The following is a 25,075-nucleotide window of genomic DNA, read 5'->3' as shown; positions in this document are numbered from 1 at the left end:
TGAAGTCTTAGTAAAAAGACTACTGAAGCCCCATCACCAGAACCTAAAGGGTACACAAAAAAAGACAATGTAAACCATCTACGAAATGCCATGGACTTGATAGACAGGGGGTCCGAGCAATTGTAAACCATGAAAAGCACATGAAAGCTAATCGCTGAAGGAGGCTGAGTCAAAGCCAACTCTCTGTACATTATTGAAGAATTGTTGATATGAGGTTTTCCAGATTGCTAAAGCTGTTTGATCCCAGACCTAAAAAGTGGTGTTCCACTCAGGCATTCATTGTCACTGTGTGCCCCTGGATGGGGAGCTCACTGAATATGACCGCATTGCGTAAGATTTACTTGCTGGCCTATGAGAGTATGGGCAGGTGACTGTGGTTCAATGAGTGTGGGAAAATCACTCACCCTCAATGGGAATATCAAGGTCCCCACCTGAAATCTGAGCATGTGTATCATGCATATATAGATCCTAGTAGTATAGCCCCAGTCCTTCTGGCATGGTGTGCATTTGAGCAAGCCTGCAAACGTTCAGCCATAATTGCGTGCTTATTTTCGCTTGAATGTTTTCATAATGGAAGTCTCTTGTGTAATATGGATTCCAGGTGTTAGAAAGTAAAGTAGCCTTGCTGATATAATTTGTCTTTGGGCAGACAAGTTGAAGTTTCTTGGCAGATAAGAGCCCCCTAACACATCTGTTCAATGGTCCACAGTCTTAACCCTTCATACATCGCATCTTTGCTCAAGTGTCTGCCCCAAACATTTTTGCCTCCAGTGTTTGTTTTATCCATTCCTTACTTTTCTTTGGAAAAGCATTTTCTATATGATAAAAAATCACTGGTTTGAGGAATTCATTGACACTAATAGTGAGAGTGCGTGGATACTCAGACAACACACACAGCCAAAAGGACCGCAAATTCACACCTAGTATATACAACATACAGATTTTCTTAACACCTTGGCTGCTTGAATTATTCCCCTGCTGTGCTGGACCAGAATGGAAATGGGTGTGGTCATGATGAGCTCAGCTCGTCATGAGCACACGAGCACTGTGCCTCGTGACGAGCTCAGCTTGTTATGAGCACCGAAGGGGTTAAATTGCAAAAACGTATACTTATTTCAAGGTCAGGAATAGGGATCTCTCTCCACATCTCAGGCTGAATCTGAAAAGGATTTTTTTTCTTTGGTGGAGCGTGCTTTACAAAAGTTGATGCAAGAGATGCGAGCTAATCCGGGTGCCAAAATTGAGATTCTTTGATACATGACAGCTGTGGTTACTCCGAGGCAGGAGGACCCTCAAGGTTTAATTCTGGCTTATACGATTTTTAAACTTTATATTGAATCCTTTGGAATTCTATTTAATAACTTAGAATCCATTATCATCAGTTTACAGATGATACACAGCTGTGCTATGCCCAAACACTGCATATAGGTCACAACTGGATGACTGGAAACTGAAACCCTTAAAAATCGAATTTCTACTTATCTCATCTTCAGAATCGACTCTAGTAGTCGAAACCTGCATTAACTCTTGTGATGTCCTTGACTGCAAACTGACTGCCAGGTTGAATGCCAAATCACTGGCAGGGGCATAACACAGAGCCCTGCAACCCATGCGTTGCAGAGGGGCCTCCAACCCGTCAGTGGGCCTACTTATTCAGCTGAAGGCCAATGAATATCTGTGAGATAAGGAGTTCAGAGGCTCCTTACTACATTTTGCATGGGGGGGGCACATTATTTTGCCGATCGCTGGGCCAATTTCTTGATAGCATCAAAAGCAAGTCAACACAATGTCTAACAGCATGTTGTCAACTTTGTCTTCTTGGGTGAATTCATCTGTGTATCCCACAGAAAGAACCCAAAATTATTGCCCATTCCTTTTAGCTTTCACGGATGGACTATGGCAATTCTCTTCCGAGTGGAGTTCTTAGAACACATCTCTTCTCTTTGAAGGCAGCGGTTAATCTTGCTACATGCTTTGTCTCTGGAATTAAACAATGTGTCGAAATTACACCACTGTTACTAAGTCTGCAAAGGCTACCCATTGAAACCAGAGCTTTACATAAGAGGGCATGCATCCTCCATAAGGTTCTACAGAGATCTATCCCACTCTATCTTGAAGAAAAGTTGAAAGTGCCCCGAGGTTTAGATCCTTATGTAGTTCCGAAACACTACTTTTGGGACCACCAGCCTTCAAAAGGGAATGCACAATGGAACAATCCTTCTCCGGTAGTGTTTGCAGAATTTGGAATTCCCTCCCTTCAGATTTATAAACCACCACCTCTTTAGGGACCATTAGACCGATTTGAAATGTCTTCTCTTTCAGAGACTTATTCTCTGGTCCAAGTTATCATTTTGATGATTTTTTTTCTTCTAAGTCTCCTTCTTGTCAAATCTCCGCTTTCCTGTTCTTTCAGTCCATCAACTCCTCCATCCCACCCCTTCCTTTCTCTCATTTTTAAATTCCTTCTTCCTCTTTTTTTATCCTGATGTTTCCCTTGAAAGTTCAACTTCCCGTGGCCTGGATCCTTATCTCATTTGTTTGTTTTCTCCATTGCATATACTCCAATATCGATTGATCGATAATTATTACTTAACTGGTGTTGGCAATGATCTTATAACTTCTGGATTTCAAATGTTTACTCTATCGTATATTCACCAACATTGATTCACTACTGATTTGTATTTGATTGATGTCATGTTTTTCGTTCTTATCCCCACACTGTTTCCCTTTGTGTGTAACTTTTCATTTTTCAGTCTAATTGTTTTCCCTGAGACCAGCTCAATTCTTTCTTGCATCGATCTCTTTCACCTGTAGAGAGCTGTAATGTCGTTGGACCAAGTAGGCGCTATTTAAAACTGCACAAATAAATATGTGCCAGTGCCGGTTTATGATGCTGTAGGGACCATCAGTGTTTACCCAGCACTGCAGCTCTGCGCAGGCGTCCGCGCAATAACCCGCCATGCACTACGGTTGCATTAGGAAATGTAGTTCTTATTTGCATTGTATTTCCAAAACCATAGCTTTTCATATCACACACACACACACACACACACTCTCTATGAGAAACTCTTGAAGACACAGGGCTGAGTGCGAGGGTCACAGAAAGATCAAGGGAAAGCTGCAAATAAAAAACAAATTGTTAGGTTAAAGTAGACGGGGCTAATTTAAAAAATAATAAAGTTATTAAGAGTGACCAGGGTTGCAAAAGACATGATGGATACCTCAACACCGAGATGAAGCACAGAACAAAAGCCACCCAAACCTGTGCAGTAAGAGAAAGCACAGATAAGAGGCTGGCACAACTCTTCAAATGTATTATTGAGCCATATTAAATATTATTTATGCACACCACATTCAAAGGAACTCAGTGACGACGGGGCTCTCATGTAGTAAGTACACAATATCGTGGCAACGCTACCCGGCTCCATTCTCATCGAATGATTTAGGCCATAAAAGAACATCATATAGAAACGAAAATCTTAAATGCAACCCCTTAGACCTTGTTCCTCTCCTGTCGGGATTTTTACCGCCTCAGCCCGCTTTCCTCATGAAGAATCCTCGAGTGTATATTTTATATAACACTCTGCTCGTGGGCCTGTGTAATAATGCCAGAAATGCAGGTGGGACACCAGCAGTCATACTTATAGCGACTTCTGCTCGTCCCGGTCTCACAAACAGTTCACACTTGGTGACGTAGTCGGATGGAATTGACTCTTGGCCCCCTTCCAGGCCCGGGTCATTTGTTCATTCCTTAGAGATATTATCGTTATTTTAGATTATTCTATTAAGTTAGGAGATGTTATCTTGTTGCCAATACACCAATTACACAGCTTCAGTTTGTGACCCACGACCTGCACGGTCTGCGGCACTTACTGAGAAATGTGCTGACTGCAGCCCTCGAGGCCTCGACGGGTCAAAGGCGGGAACCAGAGGGCCTCTAGTAACGCCAGCACCGGAAGAGGAACGTTTCCCAAAGGACACTGCCTCATTTTCAAAACTCACCACTCCTCAAACGCGACACACTTTATTGATACTTACAAAGAGGGCGGAGTCTCCTTAGGAAATAAATAAAGCAACCTTTATTGGAAACATCACAGTATTTATGATTTCTAAAACACTTTCCACCTGAGCACATTTAATACTACATAAGACGAAGTGCTGCATATGACCAATTATGCCCCCCCCCCATGCCCACTGCCTGAATCTATCCACCGGACAGTGACATTTTTTTCCCCTTTCTGATGAGACCAGAGAGAGGAAAATGTTATGTCCTAGAGCCCCAAAAATCAAACATCCCTCGCTTTGACCACGACCATACTCCCCCACCTCACTAAACTCTTCAGACTACAGCTACCCACGCGCACAGAGCCGGACAGCTTCGAAAGATCTGGAAGCCTCTCCCTAGAGAAGAAAGCACACAGCGCACCCATCTACCCGATCCCACCATTGGCTCTGGTTCCCCACATCCTTGTTTCTACAAATCCTTATACCAGCATGCCAACACAAGTGCACACACCTCTCTGCTCACAGTGCACTGAACCCCGTCAGCGGGGGTTCTGCTGCCTCAAAGTTGCTCAGACAACATACACACCAGTCTTCGCCATAAACACCTGCTCATCAATACCATGTTCTCCATCCTCATCCTCTTCAACTGCTTTGGACACAGTCTAGTGGTGCTCCGAGCTCCTCGCCACCACCTCATCCTCATGAATGTCTTTCATGGTCCAGGACTGGGCCTAATCCCCTATGCCTACACCCGATGCGCCATCACTTTGCTAGCTAGTCCTTTCTCTGTCTGTACTCTGCAAGGCTCAGCCCACAGCCATCTCCCCCTTCTCTCTGAGACATATCATCCTTTGCCATCCCTCCTCTCACTGATCTTCTTTCCAACCACAGCCCCACCTTCAAGCCAAAAATCACAGATTGGAACACAGCCATATCGATTCTCTGCTGACTGCTAATTGTTTCAGTTTTTTTTAAGGCTGACATGGATTTTGTAAACTGGTTTATAGCATGGATTTTGTATAGGGTAGGTCGTTTGTCCACCCCTGGTGCATTGATACTGCATTTTGTATGATAACTGTGGTGTGCATTGTAAGTCACAATACAACTGAGTAGCCCTTCATTGCCAAACGCAGCACTAAACCAAAACCGTCATTATTTTGCACTCATCCACAGCCTCACATCACTGTCTCTCCTCATCTTGCTTCCTGCCCCTCCCCAGTCATTCTCATTCCAGCACACTCACCCAGAATGTTTAGTGTCCAGAAAGACTTCCAAACCAAAACTACAACCTTCATCTTGTCGATGGCAGAAGCCTCTATCTTGCAGGTTCACGAAATACAAACGGCACAGCATCACCCAGGCCCACAAGACATTTCAGGACCACAATCTGATGGCAACAGTAGTCATATTACCCAGCCCTCACTCATTGGCCTGTTTCAGAGCCATGTGATTGCAGGCGTTACCACACTCCACAAACCGGACATGACTCCTCATCTTCTGGCATCAAAAGTGGTCTCAAGGCTCATTTCATGATCTTGAAATCAGAGATACAATGCCTCACCAGCATCTCCATGAGCTCCCGATAACATACTAGCGGAGTTAACCTACTAGACTCTTGATTCCGAATATTTATGGTACTTACATTTGTTCATATTAGTATCACTCACTGGTTCCATGCTCTTCCTCACCACCTATTTGGTTTATGTATGCATTGGCAGTCCTTTTCGTATGCACTACTTCTTGATAACTATATCATAGCATTTGAGGTTCAACGAATAGTAAAACAGAACATGTGGGATAATATACTGTGTGAGTACAGATATGTACAGTCCAATCCAATCATTGTATAAACTTGAAGATGGAGAGCTAAACATCGTTGTTTTGTGAAGGATACAAAGGTCTAAAGATAGTTTAAATAAAAAATATCACATGTGTTTCAGCTTCGGACCTGCCCTTAGAAATGCCAACCATGGGAAGTTGTATTTAAAAATATCACCAGTCTTCAAAAAGTCAGAGGTGGACATCAATAACCTTGAAAACACTTGCACAGCTTTAAATTTCCTAATCCTGGTAAAAAGACGTGCGGTGTTATGTTATTTTTATTTGAAAAGCACACTAGCACCCACAAGGGTATCATGGTGCTGAGCAAGTGTGTGTGACTAGGCCGGCCTATGGTAGGCTGGTTAAATGAAAAGCCAGGTCTTCAGCTTCTTGCGGAATTCAAAAAAGAGAGGAGGAGGCGGTTCTATGCTTTAGGAGAGATGCAAGAGAGTGCCCATTCGCTTGATCTGGTTCTGTACATACGTGGGAAGTGTGCCAGTAGGATTCCTGTGGAGCAGAGGTGTCCGGGTGGTGGCCTTCCACCTGCTAGATGAGCCTCAATCAGGTTTGAGATTGGGAAATAAACCTTCAAAAGTAGCTAATTATGCTCCCAGCATCCTGATTAAGGCTAACTAATTTCTCCTCTTCCTATTACCTGCTTTGATAAATTAAACCAGGTTGTTCTTCTGAAAATCTTCAAAGACAGAACGGGATTGAGTTGCACTGTCCTCAAATAGGTATCTGCATTCCTGAAAGACCAGTGTCTTTAACCCAGTCACAATCCCACAGGATCCAACATTGAGGTTCTATTGCATAACCCAAGTTCCTCAAACATCACAAGGAGCCTCTACTCGATACCATACAAGCAATTCCTATGTCCTCTAAGTAGATGACAGCCAGCTCTGTTTGAAAGCCTCCTCCCTAAAGATTGCAAACCCTTGGACAAAGTAATGGAGGCAGGCCTTAATTTCCAAAAGAATGAGTGCTGTGCCTAAAACTCTGCTCAGTGCTATTAAACATAGGCACGCCAAGTGGGCAGTCACAAATTCACCTCATGCCTCTTTAATCCACAACCAAACTCACCCTTGCAGATTACTGCATTTTACCTTTATGAGGGGTTTTCAGTCTTTCTCTTCTTCCACGTTTCCCCTTTGTGGGCTTTACCTCTTTTGCACTCGGTGAATGTCTGATGAGGAAAATTAGTACCTGTCCCCAAATATGAGAGCTGGTGACCCTAGTCCACAAAGATGAGTGTTTGTGTGTCCCACTGGCAGCCATTGGCTCACATTAAGCACTTAATGGAGAACAATGAAGCTGCATGTCACACTGTCCCCTAATGCTGAATCCGCTTGATTTATCCCCACCTAACTCTCCTCTCACGATTCAACCATGACTTTACACACTTTTGGTGCTAAACTTCAACCCTTCAATTGTGGAATCTACCAAATCCTTTGGATTCATTTTGGCCACCAACAGATTCTCCCAAATAATAATGTATAACTGGAAGCCATATTCCACATGGCGCGCCATTTCACCCTGAAAAATGATAAGGGGTTGTGTCTTGCCATTTTAATTTTCTAGTATGGAAAACTGGTGGTGATTTCACAGGTCTATGAGAGATACAAAGTTTCAGCCCTAGTAAACATCTTGTCCTTGCCATCCTTCGGAAGGAGTGCTTTGGCTATTAATCTCAAGAGGTCCGACCCTCTGTATTACATCAAGCCAATTCTTTTGAGTTACAGAAGGCTATATGACGAGTAGGAGATGTTATGCTTGTTCCACAACTTCCTTCACCCACCGGAGTTCAAGTTCTAGATGCATTATGACAAACGCCAAGATATGCACATCTGAACTTCGTTTTGATCTCCGAAACAAGTTTAGCCATGTGGATCTGATGCTGAACTAATCCTGTATGTGTTTCAGTGATGCAGAGTAGATTAGCGTACAGTGCAGTGAGGTGTGTGTAGAGTACAGTGATATAGAATAGAGTGGTGTGCAGTGGCGTAGTGTAGAGTGCAGTGGTGTAGAGTGCAGTGGTGTAGAGTAGATTAGAGTGGACTGGATTGGTATAGACTGCAGTGGCATAGAGTGGAGTGATGTAGAGTGGCATAGAGTGTAATGTTTACAGTGCATTGGTGTATAGTGCAGTAGAGTGGCATATATTATAGTGTTGCAGAGTAGAGTGCAGTGGTATAGAGTGCAATGGTGCAGAGAAGAGTGACAGAGTTCAGAGGCAGAGAGTGCAGTGTTGAAGAATATAGTGGCCTAGAGTGAAGTGGCATAGAGTAAAGTGGCGTAGAGTGGAGTGGTGCAGGACAGAGTGCAATGACATACAGTGGAGTGGTGTAGAGTGTAGTTGCGTAGAGTGCATTTGAATAAGGTGGTGCAGTGTAGAGTGCAATGGTGGAGAGTGCATTTGAATTGTGTGGTACAATGTCGAGTGCAATGGTGTAGAGTGCAGTGGCGTAGAGTGCATTTGAATAGTGTGGTGCGGTGTAGAGTGCACTGGCATAGAGTGCATCGGCATAGTGTGGTGCCATGTAGAGTGCAGAGATGTAGAGTGCAGTAGCATAGAGTAGAGCAGCAAAGATGCTCAGTTGCAGAGTAGACTTTTGTAGAGTGCAGTGGTGTGGAGTGCAGTGGTATAGAGTGCAGTGGTGTAGAATGGTGCAGAGCAGAGTGACGTAGAGAGCAGAGGCATAGAGTAAAGTGATGCAGAGTAGAAACAAGTGACGCAGAGTGCAGAGACAGATTACAGTGGTGTAGAGTGCAGATACACAGTGCAGTGGTGTAAAGTGTTGTAGAGTATGGTGGCATAGAATTCAGTGGTGCTGAGTAGATTGCGTAGAGTGCATTGGATTTGAGCAAAGTGATGTAGGCTGCATTAGAATAGAGTACAGTAGCACAGAGTAGAGTAGAGTGGCGTAGAGTAGAGTGGAGTGGCGCAGAGTAGAGTGGAGTGGCGTAGAGTAGAGTGGAGCGGCGCAGAGTAGAGTGGAGTGGCACCAAGTGGAGTTGAGGATCCTTGGCACCTCAATGAGTCTGAAGCTGGTCACTGCAGCACTCATCCCCAGACCCTGCTCTCCACTGAAGAACACAAGTCCACGCCGAACCGGAAGAAAGATGTCCGTCTCTTACTTACAACTCTTCTTCGTGGTCTTTGGTTTTGAACATCTGTTTAAGCTATAGAAGCAATCATTACCGACAGGTGGCGTGACACGTGCAGGGAGGGGCCCACGAGGGGCCCACCCCTTCATGGTGCCCCTGTCCTTCGGGGTGTTCCATTCAGGCCAAGGTCAATGAAAAGCTGTGAGATATAGGAGACTGGGGTGCCCTCATTCCATTCTGAGGGAGGGGGGGGGGTGGTCATTTTGCATCATGTCACTGAATACTGACTACAATGACTTTTTGTCATTCATTTCAATAACAATATTAAACAATGTGTTACCAACAGATTTGTTTCCTAAAAGCGCTGAAAGTTTGATTTTAAAATACCCAGTAGCACATAAATCGTACACTAACAATAACAGAATGTGGTGTTAAGCAATTGCTTATCTTCGCGTCTCCATGTTACAGTCAACAACGTTGACATTTCCAGTCTTGAAAGACGCATTGTCTGCCCGCCGCCTCGCTGTCACTGGAATTTTGTACAACTGGCCCAAAAATCAGACTCAGGCCGCTCTTTACGAGGGGGCATTCAAGAGGAATTTAACGGACATTGTAATCAACGCCTTAGTATTTAAAACCGCGTGTCAAGCTACATTCCCTTTGCTGCTTTTGTATCTCAAGATCAAATGAAAGCAGGCCTGCCTCAGAGCTGAATCCCCAGGCAAGTTTCAGTGACAGCAAGCAGGTTGCACATGGGGTACAGCAGTTAAAACTAAACGGGAAATGTGTAAGTAGTTTTTTTTTTTTTAAATCCCTCATGTGCTACATGGTCAAATATAATCTCGAACAAGCATTTGCAATGCAATCGGTCTCGCATTTTTTAATGTGAGAGCTACTGACCTTGCACACTACAATGTTTTCTACTTTTTGTTTGTTTGCAGTTGAGTGATCATTTAGAAAATAAGTGCACACTACACCAAAAAAAGAGACATGGTGAAAAAAGTGGTTCCATAGGTTTCCAACTTATAGTAGCACTCAGGATAAATTAGCATGCGCCAATGACAATGTCTTTTACCCAAGTGTTTTTGATTGGAGTGGATGTAAGTGGTTTGAAGTGGAATTACCTGCCATGAGTTGGATTTGTGTGTGGAAGAATTGTGTGGTGTGTAGTGGAATTATGTGGCATGGTGTGCAGTGGATATATGTGGATAGTAATTATGTGGTATTGCGTGTACTGGAATTATATGGAGTGGGATTGTGTGTCAGATTGTAGTTATGTGGAATGGCATTCTGTGTTGTGGAGTGGTATGTTGTGGAGTTTAATTAAGTGGAGAGCTGTTGAATTTTGTGGCATGATGTGGAATTCTGAAGTGTGGATTGGATATGTGTGTTGTGTAACTGTGTTGCTGAGTAAAAAACCCTTTTCTGAATCGTTTTTGGCCACTATAGGTGTGGCAGGGTATACTCAGACATGAGTCCATTGCTCACTGCACCATCAGGATTCAAGCAAGCCGGGCCGACGACGGCTGAAATGCCAGAAACCGGTCCCCGGTAGCTTGTCTCCTTTCTGGTGAAGAATTGGCTTGGTAGTTTAGTCTGCCCTGTTCCCATGATGCACTGGGCCAGGGACAGACTGATTTGCATATAGCCAGGTTCTGAGCTGGGATGGTGCAGTGAGCTAAATAACGGTGATGGATCAAGCCCTGATCTTTGGACTGGGTAAGAGTGGTCTGCTTAATTCAAACACTCTGTTCATCACCACCCCCTTTTCTGAATCGTTTTTGACCACTATAGGTGTGGCAGGGTATACTCAGACATGAGTCCCTTGCTCACTGCACCATCAGGATTCAATCAAGCCGGGCCGACGACGGCTGAAATGCCAGAAACCGGTCCCCGGTAGCTTGTCTCCTTTCTGTTGAAGAATTGGCTTGGTATTTTAGTCTGCCCTGTTCCCATGATGCACTGGGCCAGGGACAGACTGATTTGCATATAGCCAGGTTCTGAGCTGGGATGGTGCAGTGAGCTAAATAACGGTGATGGATCAAGCCTTGATCTTTGGACTGAGTAAGAGTGGTCTGCATAATTCAGACACTCTGTTCATCACCACCCCCTTTTCTGAAGAGTTAAAATATGTGGTTTGTTGTGGAATTATGTGTTGTGGAATGAAAATGTGTATAGCTGAATTGTGTGGTGTGGAAGTGTGTGGCGCTGAGTGAAATTATGCTGACTGCAATTATGTGACATGGTGTGGAGTTATGCTGCTGTCCTAATGCAGTACTGATTTCTAACTGAAAGATATTGGAAGGTAAAAAGGCTATCTTCACCCTGGTTTCAATGATGACTCACTTCAAAACGTTGACAATCGGATATCGATGCTGCTATGTTACAAAAACCGTGTTTACAACAAATCAACACAATTGTAGGTTACCAGCGCACTAAATCCTAGGCTTTCCTTAGCAACATATTCCATGGCTGAATTACTGGTTTATGTTTTTTAAAGCAATTGGATTGACATTAACAAACCTTGACCTGAAAAAAACACAAGTTATAGGACCGGTAGTAGGGTTGATTAACAGAGGCACTGGGATAAGTGGCAGTGTCACCTATTATTTAAAGTGCTAGGAAGCTACAAGATCATGGAAACAAGCACAATGCAAAAAACAAACAAAAAAAACCCAACTGAAATTAATAAGCATGAATAATGCACATTATTATGTTTGCTTATGTTTAGTATGTTTTCCCACATTTTCCCTTACCAGCGTGAATAGTAGATTAGAAAAAACAATGAGATTCTAAAATGTGTTTGAGCAATGGGTTTTCTATCATAGATCACAGACAGAGTCAGTCTAACTGCCTGGTTCAGCGTTCCTCACGTACTGGAGGGAAACAGGACAGGCAGCTGAAGAGCTCCCTGGGTGCTGATGCCTGCACTGCCAGGGCTTGAATCAGCAATAACATTACTGCAGAGGGGATGCACAGCAATCTGCCATCTATGAGGTCTACAGCAGCACAGAGATAAAAAGAGACAAGCATTTGCAATGCAATAGGTCTCACGTTTGTGAGAATTAAAGCTATTGGAATGCCTTTTATCTGTTTTGATAATTAACACATAAATAAAAGGCGTTATCATTTACAATGCCAAAAGCTCAAACTCTTGTGAATGCGAGACCCATTTCATTTCAAAGAAGCGGCCGGCATGGTCCTGGGCTGCTTGGTAAGTGAAAGCACACATGGCATGCAGGAAAGCATTTCCTGTCTGCAGTAGGAGAAGCTCATTAAAGAAAAAGTGCTTGCAGACTAAGAAAGACATAAGTGTAACAAAAGAAGTAAAAGGGCCAGTCCTCATGGGAGGTTACAAATAAAGACAAGACGCTACTAAGGAGGGACTAACAACCCTATTAACGGATCAGAAGCCAGAGTTTATGAAGGACAATGACACAGGCCAATGAAAAATATAGGCAGAAAGTGGACGGGGCTTCAAGTCCATACTCCAATACAGCAAGCCTTGCAGAGCAGTGCATGCGCTGCCCAGGCTCAACCTATAACGACTGGATACCAGTGCCAGGAATTTATGGTCAGGCGCATGGATCTAGTGCCTAGATGATCAGCAATGCATGCACATTAGATTAGGGGAATGAAGGGTGATGACATCTACCATGGCAGATCCAGTCTGGAGGTTTTCAGCTTGAGTTCGCAGAATGGCTCTAGAAACAAACCAAGGAAGGCAACTTGGATACTGTAACTCAAGAAAGGAAAGGACTCCCACCTCAAGGTACTCCACAGAATCAGTAGGATCCTCAAGGTCATGGAAGGTTGCTTCTAGTGGGGTCATGATGCACGAGTCTTCCGGTGTGGAAAGAAGACAGCAAGAAGCAGAGTTTGCATAGAGAAAATGAATGGGCTTCACATTTCGCAGATCTCCACTACACGATAAGAGTAGTTTTAGTATTTGGGGCAGCCAAAGGCTTGGGGAAATCATGTGAGTGAGTATCTAGAGGGCAAGAAGACAAACTGGCCTAGAGGACGATCTAGAAGGCGATGTACCAGAAAGCTTGATTTTCTAGATTTTGTTCGCATAAAGCTCTGGATTTCCCTGAAATCACTTGTGAGGTATGTAGAGAAAGAGACTTAAAGAGGAGCCCCCCCCCTGCTGTCCTTCAATAAACAGCTGCAGGGTAATGGCGACTTGTCGCTCCCCGGGGGAATGCATTTCTTTTTTGGCTTGTTACGCAGGTGTGGAGACTTTACAAGTTCCTGTTTTCAGGTGACCTCATAGGAAGCTTGATTTGCTTCACTTCCTTTCTTCTAATCATTTCATATTTAAAAGTAACCTAGCCTGAGGTAAATCATATTCAAACTTGGGAGAGAGGTCGGTGTCATGCGCAGTAAGCGGGGTAACCCAGCTGACTGTCAAACTGCGTAGCTGAGGGCATTGAAGACAGACTCCAACTCCTGGGTTAAAGAGGGTGGTTTTAGAGGAGACCTGTGGTGAAGGTGACAGGTAGGCAGCACTGAGAAGGATCGAGGAATATGTGGTCTGACTAACTCCTTTTTCAGGTGAGTGCATGAGAAAAGGCGAGGCCGAGGAATTTTAAACAAAAACTGTGGTTCCAAGTGATAAAGTAGACGAGAACACATATTGCTGCTTCATGATAATTAAATCAAGAACCTGAGTAAAAGGGGTACACCTGTGCTAGAAGATAAACGTCGCCCAATTGCACCAGGATAGTTGTACAGTATAAAAACAAGTATAGGTAAATAAAAAATATTTTAAAACAGGTTTATATGTTCATTATTAATATAAAACGTCTTGGGCCTTGTCCATTAAAACAGCCACCAACAGTTACACAGTAGCCTTTCAAAGATACAAAACGGACAATTAATCAGATTAAATTTAAGAAGCAATGCATGCAGTGACTAAAGGTAGGCAAAGGTAATAAAATCATTTGTAGGCGCCATCTCGCCACTGGCGGTGACCTCATCAGAGCTACCTTTAAATACAATCAGGATAAACTGAGGGCAACCTGCGGTTTCAGAAAATAAGTATAGCGTTGGGAGACCGACGAAACTACTTGCCACCTGGAAGAGTAAATCGAGCTCCTGAAAGGAAAAGAAATAACCTAAATGGCTCCACCTCAAGTAAGTAATCTTCAGTAAAATCACCCCACACCCCAAAAAAAACTGCATGTAACACATTTTTGCCAGCAGGTAATAAATGAAATAAGCAAGCACTTGAATATATCAAAATAAGTGAAAAATATAAGAAAAAAAGCAAGGCTGTGCTGAAGTTCTGAAGTAGTGGGTCGCGGTAGGAGGAGCCCCAGCCTCTGCTCAGCCTCCGACACGCGGCCCGACTGTCATGGAAACCTGGTGTCAAAAATCTCGTTCCCAACCGACTTCCCTTCGCTCCTTCCACCGCACCAATACCAAAATTTCTGGCCCGCCAAGTGCCCTCGACCCCGCGTCTTCGGAACAAGCAAACGTAACTATTCTATAATTAAGTGTAGCAAAGTTTGAGAAGCCTCTAAACAAAGAAATGTTTATGTGCAGAAATCTTTTTGGGGATCTGAAACCAAACACCATGTGCAGATCTTGAGTGGTGCACAACAGTGCCCTCACCCCAATAAAAACTATTGGCAGGATGTAATAACTGTCACTGAATTACAGTCGCCTCCTCACCCAAACACAAAAAAACACATTAAATACATAACTTTCACATTTTGAAAGATGCGCTACGACTCCTGGGGGTGGGAATCCCTTTAAAAAGGATCTCTGTGATCCCATAGAAATGTAAACCTGGAAAATGGGGCGAAAATAGAAGGTCCTTCTGACTAATCAAAAAGCAAATGGCTTGGCTCAAAGGGGGAGGTGACTTTGGGGCCGGAGTACGTTATAACTTCAGACTTGATGGAGAGAGGCAGTTCCTACTTTGTGCAAAAGGCAGCTGGGAGCAACCCTTTCTGGCAGTCAGCAGAGCAGTCCTCTAACAAAAAAGCATTAGCAATGCAATAGGTCTTGCATTTGCGCGAGACCTAATACATTGTAAATGGTAGGCGTCACTGACAAAGGGAGGGAGGGCGTGCGGGGGCCAAAGGCACGGACAAAGGGAGGGAGGTCGGGCGGGGGAGAGAAGGCACGGACAACATGATGGCGGGCGGGGGCGAAAAGGCATGGACAATGGGAGGGCGGGTGGGGGGGAGAAGGCATGGACAAATGGAGGGGAGGGAAGAAGGCACGACAATGGGAGGTGTACTGACGGAGACACCCGGTCCGTCCTCACAAGCACGCACGCACACACGTAAACACGCATGCACGCATTCATACACCCTGAGGGCGAGCTTGCCCGCTGGGTATAAATAAATGGGCGCGAGACCGCTCGAAGTCTTCGGCCCGTAACTACAGTTAGTGTCTGTGTGACGTTATTCACAGAGTGAAGACTAGGCCCCACTCTGTGGCATAGGCGTTCCCTTTCCCCTGTACCACAACAGTACACTTGGCGACAGAGGGCGGGATCTTAACACGCCTCACCACCGCGATCGCAAACAGCAGCAGGTCTTACCCTTGCGGAGCTCACGCCTCGGCGTTCGAGCCTGAGGCGATCGTGGCGCACTAGACTGACTGACTCGTAGAGCTGTTGGCTGGCCGTTGTACCCGCGGCCCGGCAAGAAACTGTCGCCGCGCACTGTCCTCACGCCCGGCGTGGCGCCAAGGTGAGCCCTCACAGCTAAGCCGCCGGCAGCATGTGGACCTGCCATTCTCGGCGGCGCAGCCCGCCCTGAACCAGCAGGGGGAGCAGGAAGTCTAACTAATGAAGTGAAAAAGACACGCATCAAGTTTCATGCTGCCTCACGCCCCCACACACACATACTCTCGCATTAGTGGCAACCAAGAAGAAAAAAAAAACACCTCAGGAAAGGAAAAGGAAAAAAAACGGGTGGCACGCAGCAGGATTAAAGCTCTTCACGTGGCAAAAGGAGCCCTGCCTGAAGTTTGGCACCACACGCTCCAGCTTTCATGCGCAGCGTGCTAGCTCCTAGAACCTGGCATTGTACAACATAAAAAGTCAAGCTCATATGATATCAATCATTCAGTGCCAGGCAGTAGGGGGTGAATCCTCGTGTGTGGCGCACCAGTTGGCCCGCAGACGTACAACGGCCAGGGCAATGAGTCAAACCGCTGCCGCTGACAGCACCACGGGCCCCGCCGCACAGGCGCACAAGGGTCTGCCGCAGCTACCTCACCGGCGCATAACCCACCGACGCATCTCGGCCATGGCGTAGCCGCTCCTCTGCCACCTTTCAGTGAACTTTCTGATCCCTCGACTGCGGCAGCCCGATGGCGGCTGTGGATTGGTCGACTGGACCACTATTTTGTTGGCGTAAAAAAAAACGACGGAAGAGTTAAGCGATCTTTGCTAATGTGCTATGGAGGAGATGAGCTGTACGAGCTGTTTGAAACCCTACCTGACAGGGGTGAAGCTAACGATTACACTGCGGCAGTAACTGCTCTGAACCGATACTTTGATCCACGTGTCAACCCAGAATATGAGTGGTTCAAGCTGCGCCAAGGCGAAACAGAGTCCATCGACACCTACTATGCGCGCCTCCGCAAACTTGCGACAGCTTGCGAATTACCGGATCAGAGGGCGGAACTTTGAACGCAAATAATACAAGGGTGCAGGTCGGTTCAGCTTTGGCGCCTCATTTTGAGACAACCACGCATCCCGGTCGCATGAATTATCCAATGCCCGCGCAGATGAGATGGAAGCAGCGCTCCACCGATTGGGACCCACAAATCGCACACCACCCAACAAGGAGGAACACCTTGAAGTAATCCACCGGCGGCAGCAGTCGATGAGAGGACCTGCAGGGCAAATTCTCAGTCATCTTGCGGAAACTGCGGAATGGATCACCCTGCCAGTGGAAGATGCTTTGCGAAGGGCAAGACGTGTTCCAACTGTGGAAAACAGAACCATTTCGCAAAGGTGTGCCGGAGTGGCCACAATCGTCGTCCATCCAACGCAGGAGCAAGAGGACCCGTACGAGGAGTGCATCAGTTGTCGCTTGAAGACCCCGGTCCTTGCAGTGACTCTTCCAGCGCAGCGTTCAACCTGGATGACGAAGACGACGAAGTGTACTTTGTATCCTTTGTTGGCAGGGATGGCGCACGAAGACGGCCGCCACCAATGTGCGATGTGCAGATTGCAGGATCCCCAGTACACGCTCTAATTGATACTGGGGCCTCAGTAAATGTTATGGACAGCGTCCAATATGACCGTCTCACCCCTCGCCCGTCTCTCTCTCCGTCCAACGCGAAAATCTACACCTATGACAGTGATGATCCGCTACCCCTTTGTGGAGTAATTGATGTGGTGGTGTCCAGTAATGGCAATGAAGTGAAGACGAAGTTCCACGTCACCGGTGGAAAGCGTGGCACGCTGCTCAGCTGCCATACAGCTGAAGACTTACAACTGGTGTTTTTCGCTAACCAGGTGCACGAGCTGCACGCCGACATGATGCTCAGGGATTTTCCCAACCTCTTTCGGGGTCTGGGTTGCCTCAAGGGCAAAATATTTAAATTGCACATTGATCGTACAGTACGACCGACAGCGCTGAGACATAGAAGGGTACCGTTCCATCTGCGGCCGCAGGTGGAGGAAGAACTACAGAAACTTGAGGATCTAGGCGTTATAGAGAAGGTCTCTGGCCCGACATCCTGGGTGTCACCCCTTGTGGTCGCCTCAAAACCAAAACAACCCGGAGCAATTTGTCTATGTTTGGACATGCTCCTCCCGAACAAGGCCGTCAAAAGAGAGAGACACCTCACCCCCACGATGGACGACATTGTTGCGGACTTAAACGGGGCACGGTGGTTCTCAAAATTAGACCTCGATGCGGGGTACCACCAACTAGAGCTCCACCCAGACAGACGTAATATAACCACCTTCTCAACGCACGTCGGCTTACGGCGTTATAAACATCTAAGTTTTGGAGTTTCCTCAGCCGCTGAGGTGTTCCAGAATGCGATCAAAGAAACTCTTTCTGGGCTTGCCGGTGTCATCAATTTGAGCGACGACATCCTCGTTTTTTCTAAAACACTCGAGGAACACCATGCGCATCTCAGGGCTACCCTCCAGCGCCTAACAGATCATGGCCTTACCTTGCACCGGGCCAAGTGCTCCTTTTACCAGGAGTCAGTGGAATTTTTGGGATATGTGTTTTACCGAGATGGACTGCGTGTCGACCCAAAGAAAGCAGAAGCCATACGATCTGCGCCTCGGCCCACGTCGGCCACGGAAGTCAGGAGTTTCCTTGGGATGGCAACGTATTGCGGTCGGTTTATCCCTAACTTAGCCTCCATTGCCGAACCCATGCACGCTTTGACCAAAGCCGGCCAACCTTGGGCGTGGTCAGCGAAAGAAGATGGAGCGTTCACAGCAATCAAGGATGCCCTGATTGATGATAAAGTAATGGCCTACTTTCGCCCTTATCGCTGCACGGAAGTTATAGTGGATGCAAGCCCGGTCGGTCTTGGCTCAGTGCTCATGCAAGAGACAAAGGGCCACGAATGGGTTCCCACCGCCTACGCCAGTCGTGCCCTCACGGTGACTGAAATGCGTTACGCACAGATTAAGCGTGAAGCCTTAGCGATAAAATGGGCCTGCCACCATTTTCACTTGTACCTATATGGCCATGAATTCAAGGTCGTCACAGACCACAAGCCATTAGTGCTACTTTTTGCAGGAACGAATAGGCTCGCCCCTCCAAGGATAGAACGGTGGGCCGTCCAATTACAAATGTATCGTTTTGAAGTTATCTACCGACCAGGAGCAGACAACCCAGCAGATTTTCTGTCTCGGCACCCAAAGGTCACGTTCCCCACAACGGATCAAGAGGACACGGAAGAGGTGGAGGAATTTGTGAAAATGCTGACGCTAGATGCTTGTCCAGAGGCCCTCACACTCGAAAACATAGGGAAGGCTACTGAGGAAGATGAGTGGCTTCGCCGAGCTAAGGCAACGCTGGCAGACCGAAGCTGGAAGCATTTCTTGGATGGAACAAGCGCCCTCACAGCCGAGGAGAAGTCTTTTCGTCAGCAGATCTGGCAGGCTCAAAGCGAGCTCAGTGAAGGGCCCCATGGAATAGTACTGCGTGGCACTGCCATGGTAATTCCCACAAGCCTGCAGAAAGAAGTGGTGCGGCTCGCGCATCAGGGCCATCAGGGGGTGTCAAAAACCAAAGCACGACTGCGCAGCAAGGTGTGGTTCCCAGGAATGGATGCTGCAGTAGAAGAAGAGGTGCGTAACTGCCATTCATGCAACATCACAGGCTAAGACCCTGCCCCACACCCTGTCATCACGGAGGAACCATGTACAGAACCATGGACAAAGTTGAGTATTGACTTTGGGTCCTTCCCAGATGGGAGACACACTTTGGTGATAATAGACTCGCACTCACGTTTCCCCGTGGTCGAAGTGGTGCCATCCACCGCGTTTGCCCATGTCAAGATAGCACTGGACCGTACGTTTGCCATGATGGGCCTGCCCGCCGAAATAAGGTCAGACAATGGCCCACCTTTTCAAGGGAAGGAATTCCAGGCGTATCTAGCAGCACGGGGCATTCGTCACAGGAAAATCACGCCGCAATGGCCTCAGGCAAATGGAGAGGTCGAGCGGTTCATGCGCACGCTGAACAAAGCCCTGCAGATTGGGGTTGAGAAAGGGGAAGCAGCAGAAGAGTGTTTGTCGCAGTTTCTGAGTGCGTACCGTCAGACGCCCCATTGCACCACCAAATGTGCACCAGCGCACCTACTGTTTAGAAAGGTTCCAAGAGACTGCTTACCGATTGGGCCCTCCTGGCACCCGCCAACACTGGACAAGAATGCTACCCAGTTAAGAAGGCAACGAACCAATGAAAGAGTAAGCCGGTCAAGGAAGGCGAGGCCCAGGTCCCTGGTAGTTGGTGACAAGGTAGTTTTGAAGAATCGATACAGCAACTGGAAATACCTCACAGCGTATGAACCTGAGTTGTGGGAGGTCGTAAACGTTCGTGGCACCATGGTGTCCGCCACCAGAGACAACAGAGCTGTGACACGGAACGTATCCTGGTTTAAGCGCGTCACAAGAAGTCAAGAACTTGATGGACCAACGTCTGCGGGCGTGGATTACGAGATGGAAGATCAGGCCCAAAGTGAGACACTGCCAAGCCAACCAAGGGAAGACACCTCACCAACAAAATCAGGACCGGAAACGACCATGAGTAGTGAAGGCGCAACCGGCGCAGCTGGGAGTTCGGAGGAGTGTGTTGAAGAGGGGGAAGGTGCCGAGGTCCAGTGGAATCAGAGGTACAACCTCCGACCCAATCCAACTCCCAGCCAACGACTGAAGGACTATGCCTGGACACTGGGTCCTGGATAGACGCCCCCATGAAATGGACTATAGATCTATGAGTTTGGAGGGATGTACTGACGGAGCCACCCGGCCCGTCCACACATGCACACACGTAAACACGCATGCACGCATTCATACACCCTGAGGGCGAGTTTGCCCGCAGGGTATAAATAAATGGGCGCGATACCGCTCGAGGTCTTCGGCCCGTAACTACAGTTAGTGTCTGTGTGACGTTATTCACAGAGTGAAGACTAGGCCCCACTCTGTGGCATAGGCGTTCCTTTTCCCCTGTACCACAACAGTACAGGAGGGAGGGGGAGTGTAAAGAAGGCACCAAAGCATGGCGTTGTTCTGCTCTGTCACAGTACAGGAAGCTCGGGCCTCTGCTGCTGTGCTGGCTGGAGGTGTCTTAACCGACTCTGCCTTAAGTGCATTTTACAAATAGTCCTATGGACACTGCTGAACCAGCTGCAATGTCAGCAGCTTGTTTAATTGCAGGGTTTTTAAAGATGGACCATCCGACGGTAACAGCGGCATGGAAGTCACTGGTTTGAACCAGTGCTCAAACCAGTAGGCTAGGCGTCAAGGCGTGACGTCGGCATGTGGCCATTTTACTTAAGTACAGTTACAGTAGCGGGTGTCCCATAAAACCCTGCAGCTGTGCTGCCCATGAGAGCACAAACTCCTGGAAGAAGCACGTTCATAGCACCTTCCATGGGCAGTTTCTCCAAGCATACGTACTTGGGCAGGTATTATAAACCTTAATGATTCCAATATGACCCTCAAAGGCTAGGCTCAGAAATGCCCTGGCTAGTGAGCTGCTTTTAGCCTGGGCTATGGGGTTTTGCTCGTCCCGTATCTTTCTATTGTGTTTCCACTTAATAACAAATCTCTGCATGTTTTAATTAATTTACCCATTGATAGAACATTCGTGAAATAAAAAAAAAATGGTAGGCAAATATAGTACAGGACAGTTGCCAAATAGAGAGAAAAACAAAAACAGTCGGCAGCCAAAAGAGCAAAATAATAAACAATTTTTAAATTGATAGTGTACACCGTTGAAGATTGTTTTTTAAAAGAGGCGCGAGCAATCTAAAATATCAATACTGTACTAGTTTATCAAACCAAAACACAAACCCTTTTAGTTGCACACAATTTAGGTGAATTAAAAAAAAAACAGGGCTCTCTTTAAAACCGCTACAATTTTGAAATATACCTTCCGTTTACATGAAATAGCATCGGCTTCGGAAGGAACAGTTCGCAGATACCGTGCCTGGCCCTGGCTGTTTCCAAATACAGATCAAAAACAGTCGGCAGGCGGAGTTCCAAGCACAAGCAGTAAACAAACGGTATTCGGACATCAAGCAATAAAATGTTAAAAATAACACACACATCTTTAGTAAACTGAAACAAAGCCATTTCTCGATGCCTTTTGAGACAAAGAGCAGATGCAGTGAAGGGATGTTTGTCAGACGGAATTCAAAACATAACCAGTAAACAAGCTAATATTACCAATGCAGCGGACATGCACAAGCAGGACATCAACAAACAAACAGTGTTGTGGGAGGGGCAAAGGGGTTGGAGGGGACAACCCTTAGGAACGGGTCCCAGCGGTAACATGCTCATGAAATAAACGCAGCCCAGACGAAAAAAAAACATTCAGAAACAATTCATGCAGGCTGCAAATGAACAAAGAGTGTGCCCACACACAAGGAAAACACCTTTAAAGGAAGGATAGGTGTAATAGTCCAATACTCCAGGGGAGGAGCAAGACATGGGAAGGTGGGATAAATAAGAAAAATAGATGAAAGAAACACAATCTTTTACGAGTGACTGACACTTAAACCAATCACCAGCAAAGGAAGGAATTCAACCTCATATACTGAATACAGCATGTCTTCCAGACAGTACATGCGCTGTCTAAGCTTGACCTAAAAAGGCATGGTGTTTTGGGGGTAGCGCTGTGTTGGATAAGTTAAAGCCCTATATTTGGAAGTACAACGTCATTCCATCGGATTGGCGAAGACTACCAAATGCAAGGAAATACATGAATCAACTACAAAGGGGCACATCCTTACACAACTCAGCCAAACTCGAGAGCAGATACAGGAGCCATATACTGGCATGTTGGCAAAGGTACTTATGACTCAAAAGATCAAGATATTTGAAGTCGGGTATAAATCGGGCCCATGTAATTGAGGGTGAAAATGAAAAGTTGTGCATAATACTCACCAGATCATGAAAGTCTTTAATCAACACTACTCAAAATAAGTATGCATCAACCGCAACTGTATTTCTGATGGCAACATGAGGTACCACCTCTCAGTGTATAGAATGTCATCACAAGGTGGTGGCTCAATGCAGGTTCACTGATGACCAACAGTAACATTATGGGCCCTGATGCAATTCCTATGAGGTCTACAATATAACCGCACCTATTTTTGGAAGTGCTAATGGAAACTGGGAAATTACTGGCTTGCACAGGCTATTAAGTGTCCTCCTAAAAAAACTTCTTCCTTAACTTGGACTACAAAATCGTCACAGGAATTCATGCTACTAGGCTTTTATGAAACATGCTGCGCAAGTATCAACTTCACAGATTATTCTTGGTGCAGGCACTGCCTCACACAACGGCAATGGCGTTATTGAAGATTAAGAAATTATTTGATTGATTCTCAGGCTCATTCGTCCGGGGGTCGGGCATCATATGGCTCCATATTCAATATTTATTCATACAGCTCAGCTGTTCCATATTATTACTCATGCCTCGTAATCATAAATGGCTGTAATTTTCAACCAATTAATATTAAGGAGGTACCCACAAGGATGCTCAGTGTCAAAGATCTTGTATGCGATCTACATGGAGCCTTGCAAGGTACCTACTGGTGAGACGTGCAGCTACACCTTGCTTGGGTTATTCTGTCGGCTTCACCCTCTATATTGATGACGTTGCCATCCATGCTCCAAACATACAGAACACTTAAGTAACCACTGATGAAGTAGTTGGTGCAACAAGAATTACTATGAACTCAATCAAAAATAATCACAGATTTTAGACGACATGGCATGCACTCATTTGACCCTAGAATGGGCGCATTAGCCATACATCTCGCCAGACATGTGTCAGGCAATGTTGAGGTCTGCTATCACCAGAACCATTAGGCAACTTTTTTCAACTGTATTAAAAGTACAAACAAATGCGGGAATCTGCGAATTTCTATGGTGGCAATTATCAGTTTCATAAATCAGTCTTCTCCTCGAATTAGTCTTCTTATTTTGCCCAGTTCCTTCAGTATTCATTAGAAATCTTGATGCAGCCATCACTAGATTTAGCAGAGGAACTGAAACAGCATCGCTAGATCTTTACACCTTATCCTGCTCAAGAGCAGTAGGTCTGTTCCAGGCTAGAAGCTGTTTTTGGATATCCGTGGGAAGCAACTGATACACCCTATCTTCATAAGTGCTCCCTGGAATATGGTTGAGCCAACTCTGACCTTTAGGAGTTAGGGTGAACCCGATGATCAAGCATGCCACCACTAGAGTGGGTGAGGGTTACATAAAGAAAAAGGTCAATTCCCCTTCCCATCCAGCATAACCGGTGTGCCATCATTAGACGTATCGGAAGTTCCCCCACCTCCGATCTCCCAAAGGAGCCGGTCTGGCTTTTGATGGGATAATTTTTTGTTCAATAATATACAACAGGGAGGACGTATCCCTCCGCCCTCACTTTAAGAGGACGTCTCTACCCTCCAAGGGGTGCTGGACACATCACCCTTTAAGATTGTTAAAGAAACAACTGATACAACTTTCTCAGAGGCTTCTACCGCTGGACTCCATGTTTAGTGTTATTTTTGACACAAGATCAGTCTATTTCAGTTTGAGAGTCAAAGATGCTTCAAAAAATCAGATTCAGGCCCATGTTGCCTTTTATGAAGTGTAGGCAGGTATAGGAAAATTCCAGTATCCTCAACTTTTACACAACGTCTATAACATGGGGTCATGACCAATTCACCTCTATTTTCTCAGACATGCACTATAAGATATAGCACAACACATCTATATTCAGGCTGTAAGATTTCTTGAGAGTCTAATGCTTAAATTTTTTGTCTTTCTCAAAGCCAAATTTGATTTCCCTAAGACTGCCTTATTAAATGCCTGTAGATAAGTGACTACTTGACTAGGGGGTTACCAACTACAAAGTTCTTTAGAGATTTTCCATAGTTGAACTATCTGGATCGAGGGTTTAAGTGCCTCGGGAAGAGATGACTATATTTACCTTCTTAATGACAGGAATGTTGACCTAAAACTTTAGGTGAGAAAGTGGGGAGGATGGGTAGGCACAATGATTTTAGAGGCCTATTTTACATTCTACGTTGAGGAATTCAACCAAAGTGAGGCTTAAGTAAGCCAAAATGGTCTGATGTTGCTTGTGTTCCCCTGTGGAGGGTACCTTGCCTGGTAACTCAGACCAGATTATTCCTATTGGAGCTGGTGCCAGACTGATATGCATATGGCTGGCCCCTGTCTAGGGTGGCACAAAGTCCACATAAAACAATTATTCGGAATGCAGCCCAAGTGATTGTAACCAGTTTCTCCATCTCATGTGAAATATATATTGTTGTTACAATTAGTTTATTATTGAAACAAAAAATGAATATAATGCAATTAACACATTATGCGGCTCTTACCTTTTCCTCTACTCTGTTCAGTCGGCTACCAATCGTATTATTTCCCCGGTCCTTTAGTTTTTCT

The 25,075-nt window shown here is 45.8% G+C and overlaps 1 protein-coding gene across 1 annotated transcript in view; it reads right to left on the bottom strand.

Annotated features, from left to right (window-relative positions):
* The window catches only part of KCNQ1 (potassium voltage-gated channel subfamily Q member 1), a 1,043,019-nt gene that overhangs the window by 72,108 nt on the left and 945,836 nt on the right, over positions 1 to 25,075 (bottom strand). Inside the window, exon 15 of the mRNA XM_086957849.1 lies at positions 25,012 to 25,073. Coding sequence (XP_086813975.1) covers positions 25,012 to 25,073 — 62 coding nt within the window. The remainder of the gene's footprint in view (positions 1 to 25,011; positions 25,074 to 25,075) is intronic.

The sequence above is a fragment of the Lissotriton vulgaris genome, chromosome 2_1, assembly GCF_964263255.1.
Source record: "Lissotriton vulgaris chromosome 2_1, aLisVul1.2, whole genome shotgun sequence".
NCBI classification, from domain to species: Eukaryota; Metazoa; Chordata; class Amphibia; order Caudata; family Salamandridae; genus Lissotriton; species Lissotriton vulgaris.
Note: the sequence above shows the minus strand (reverse complement) of the source record. Positions and strands in the feature narration are given on the sequence as shown.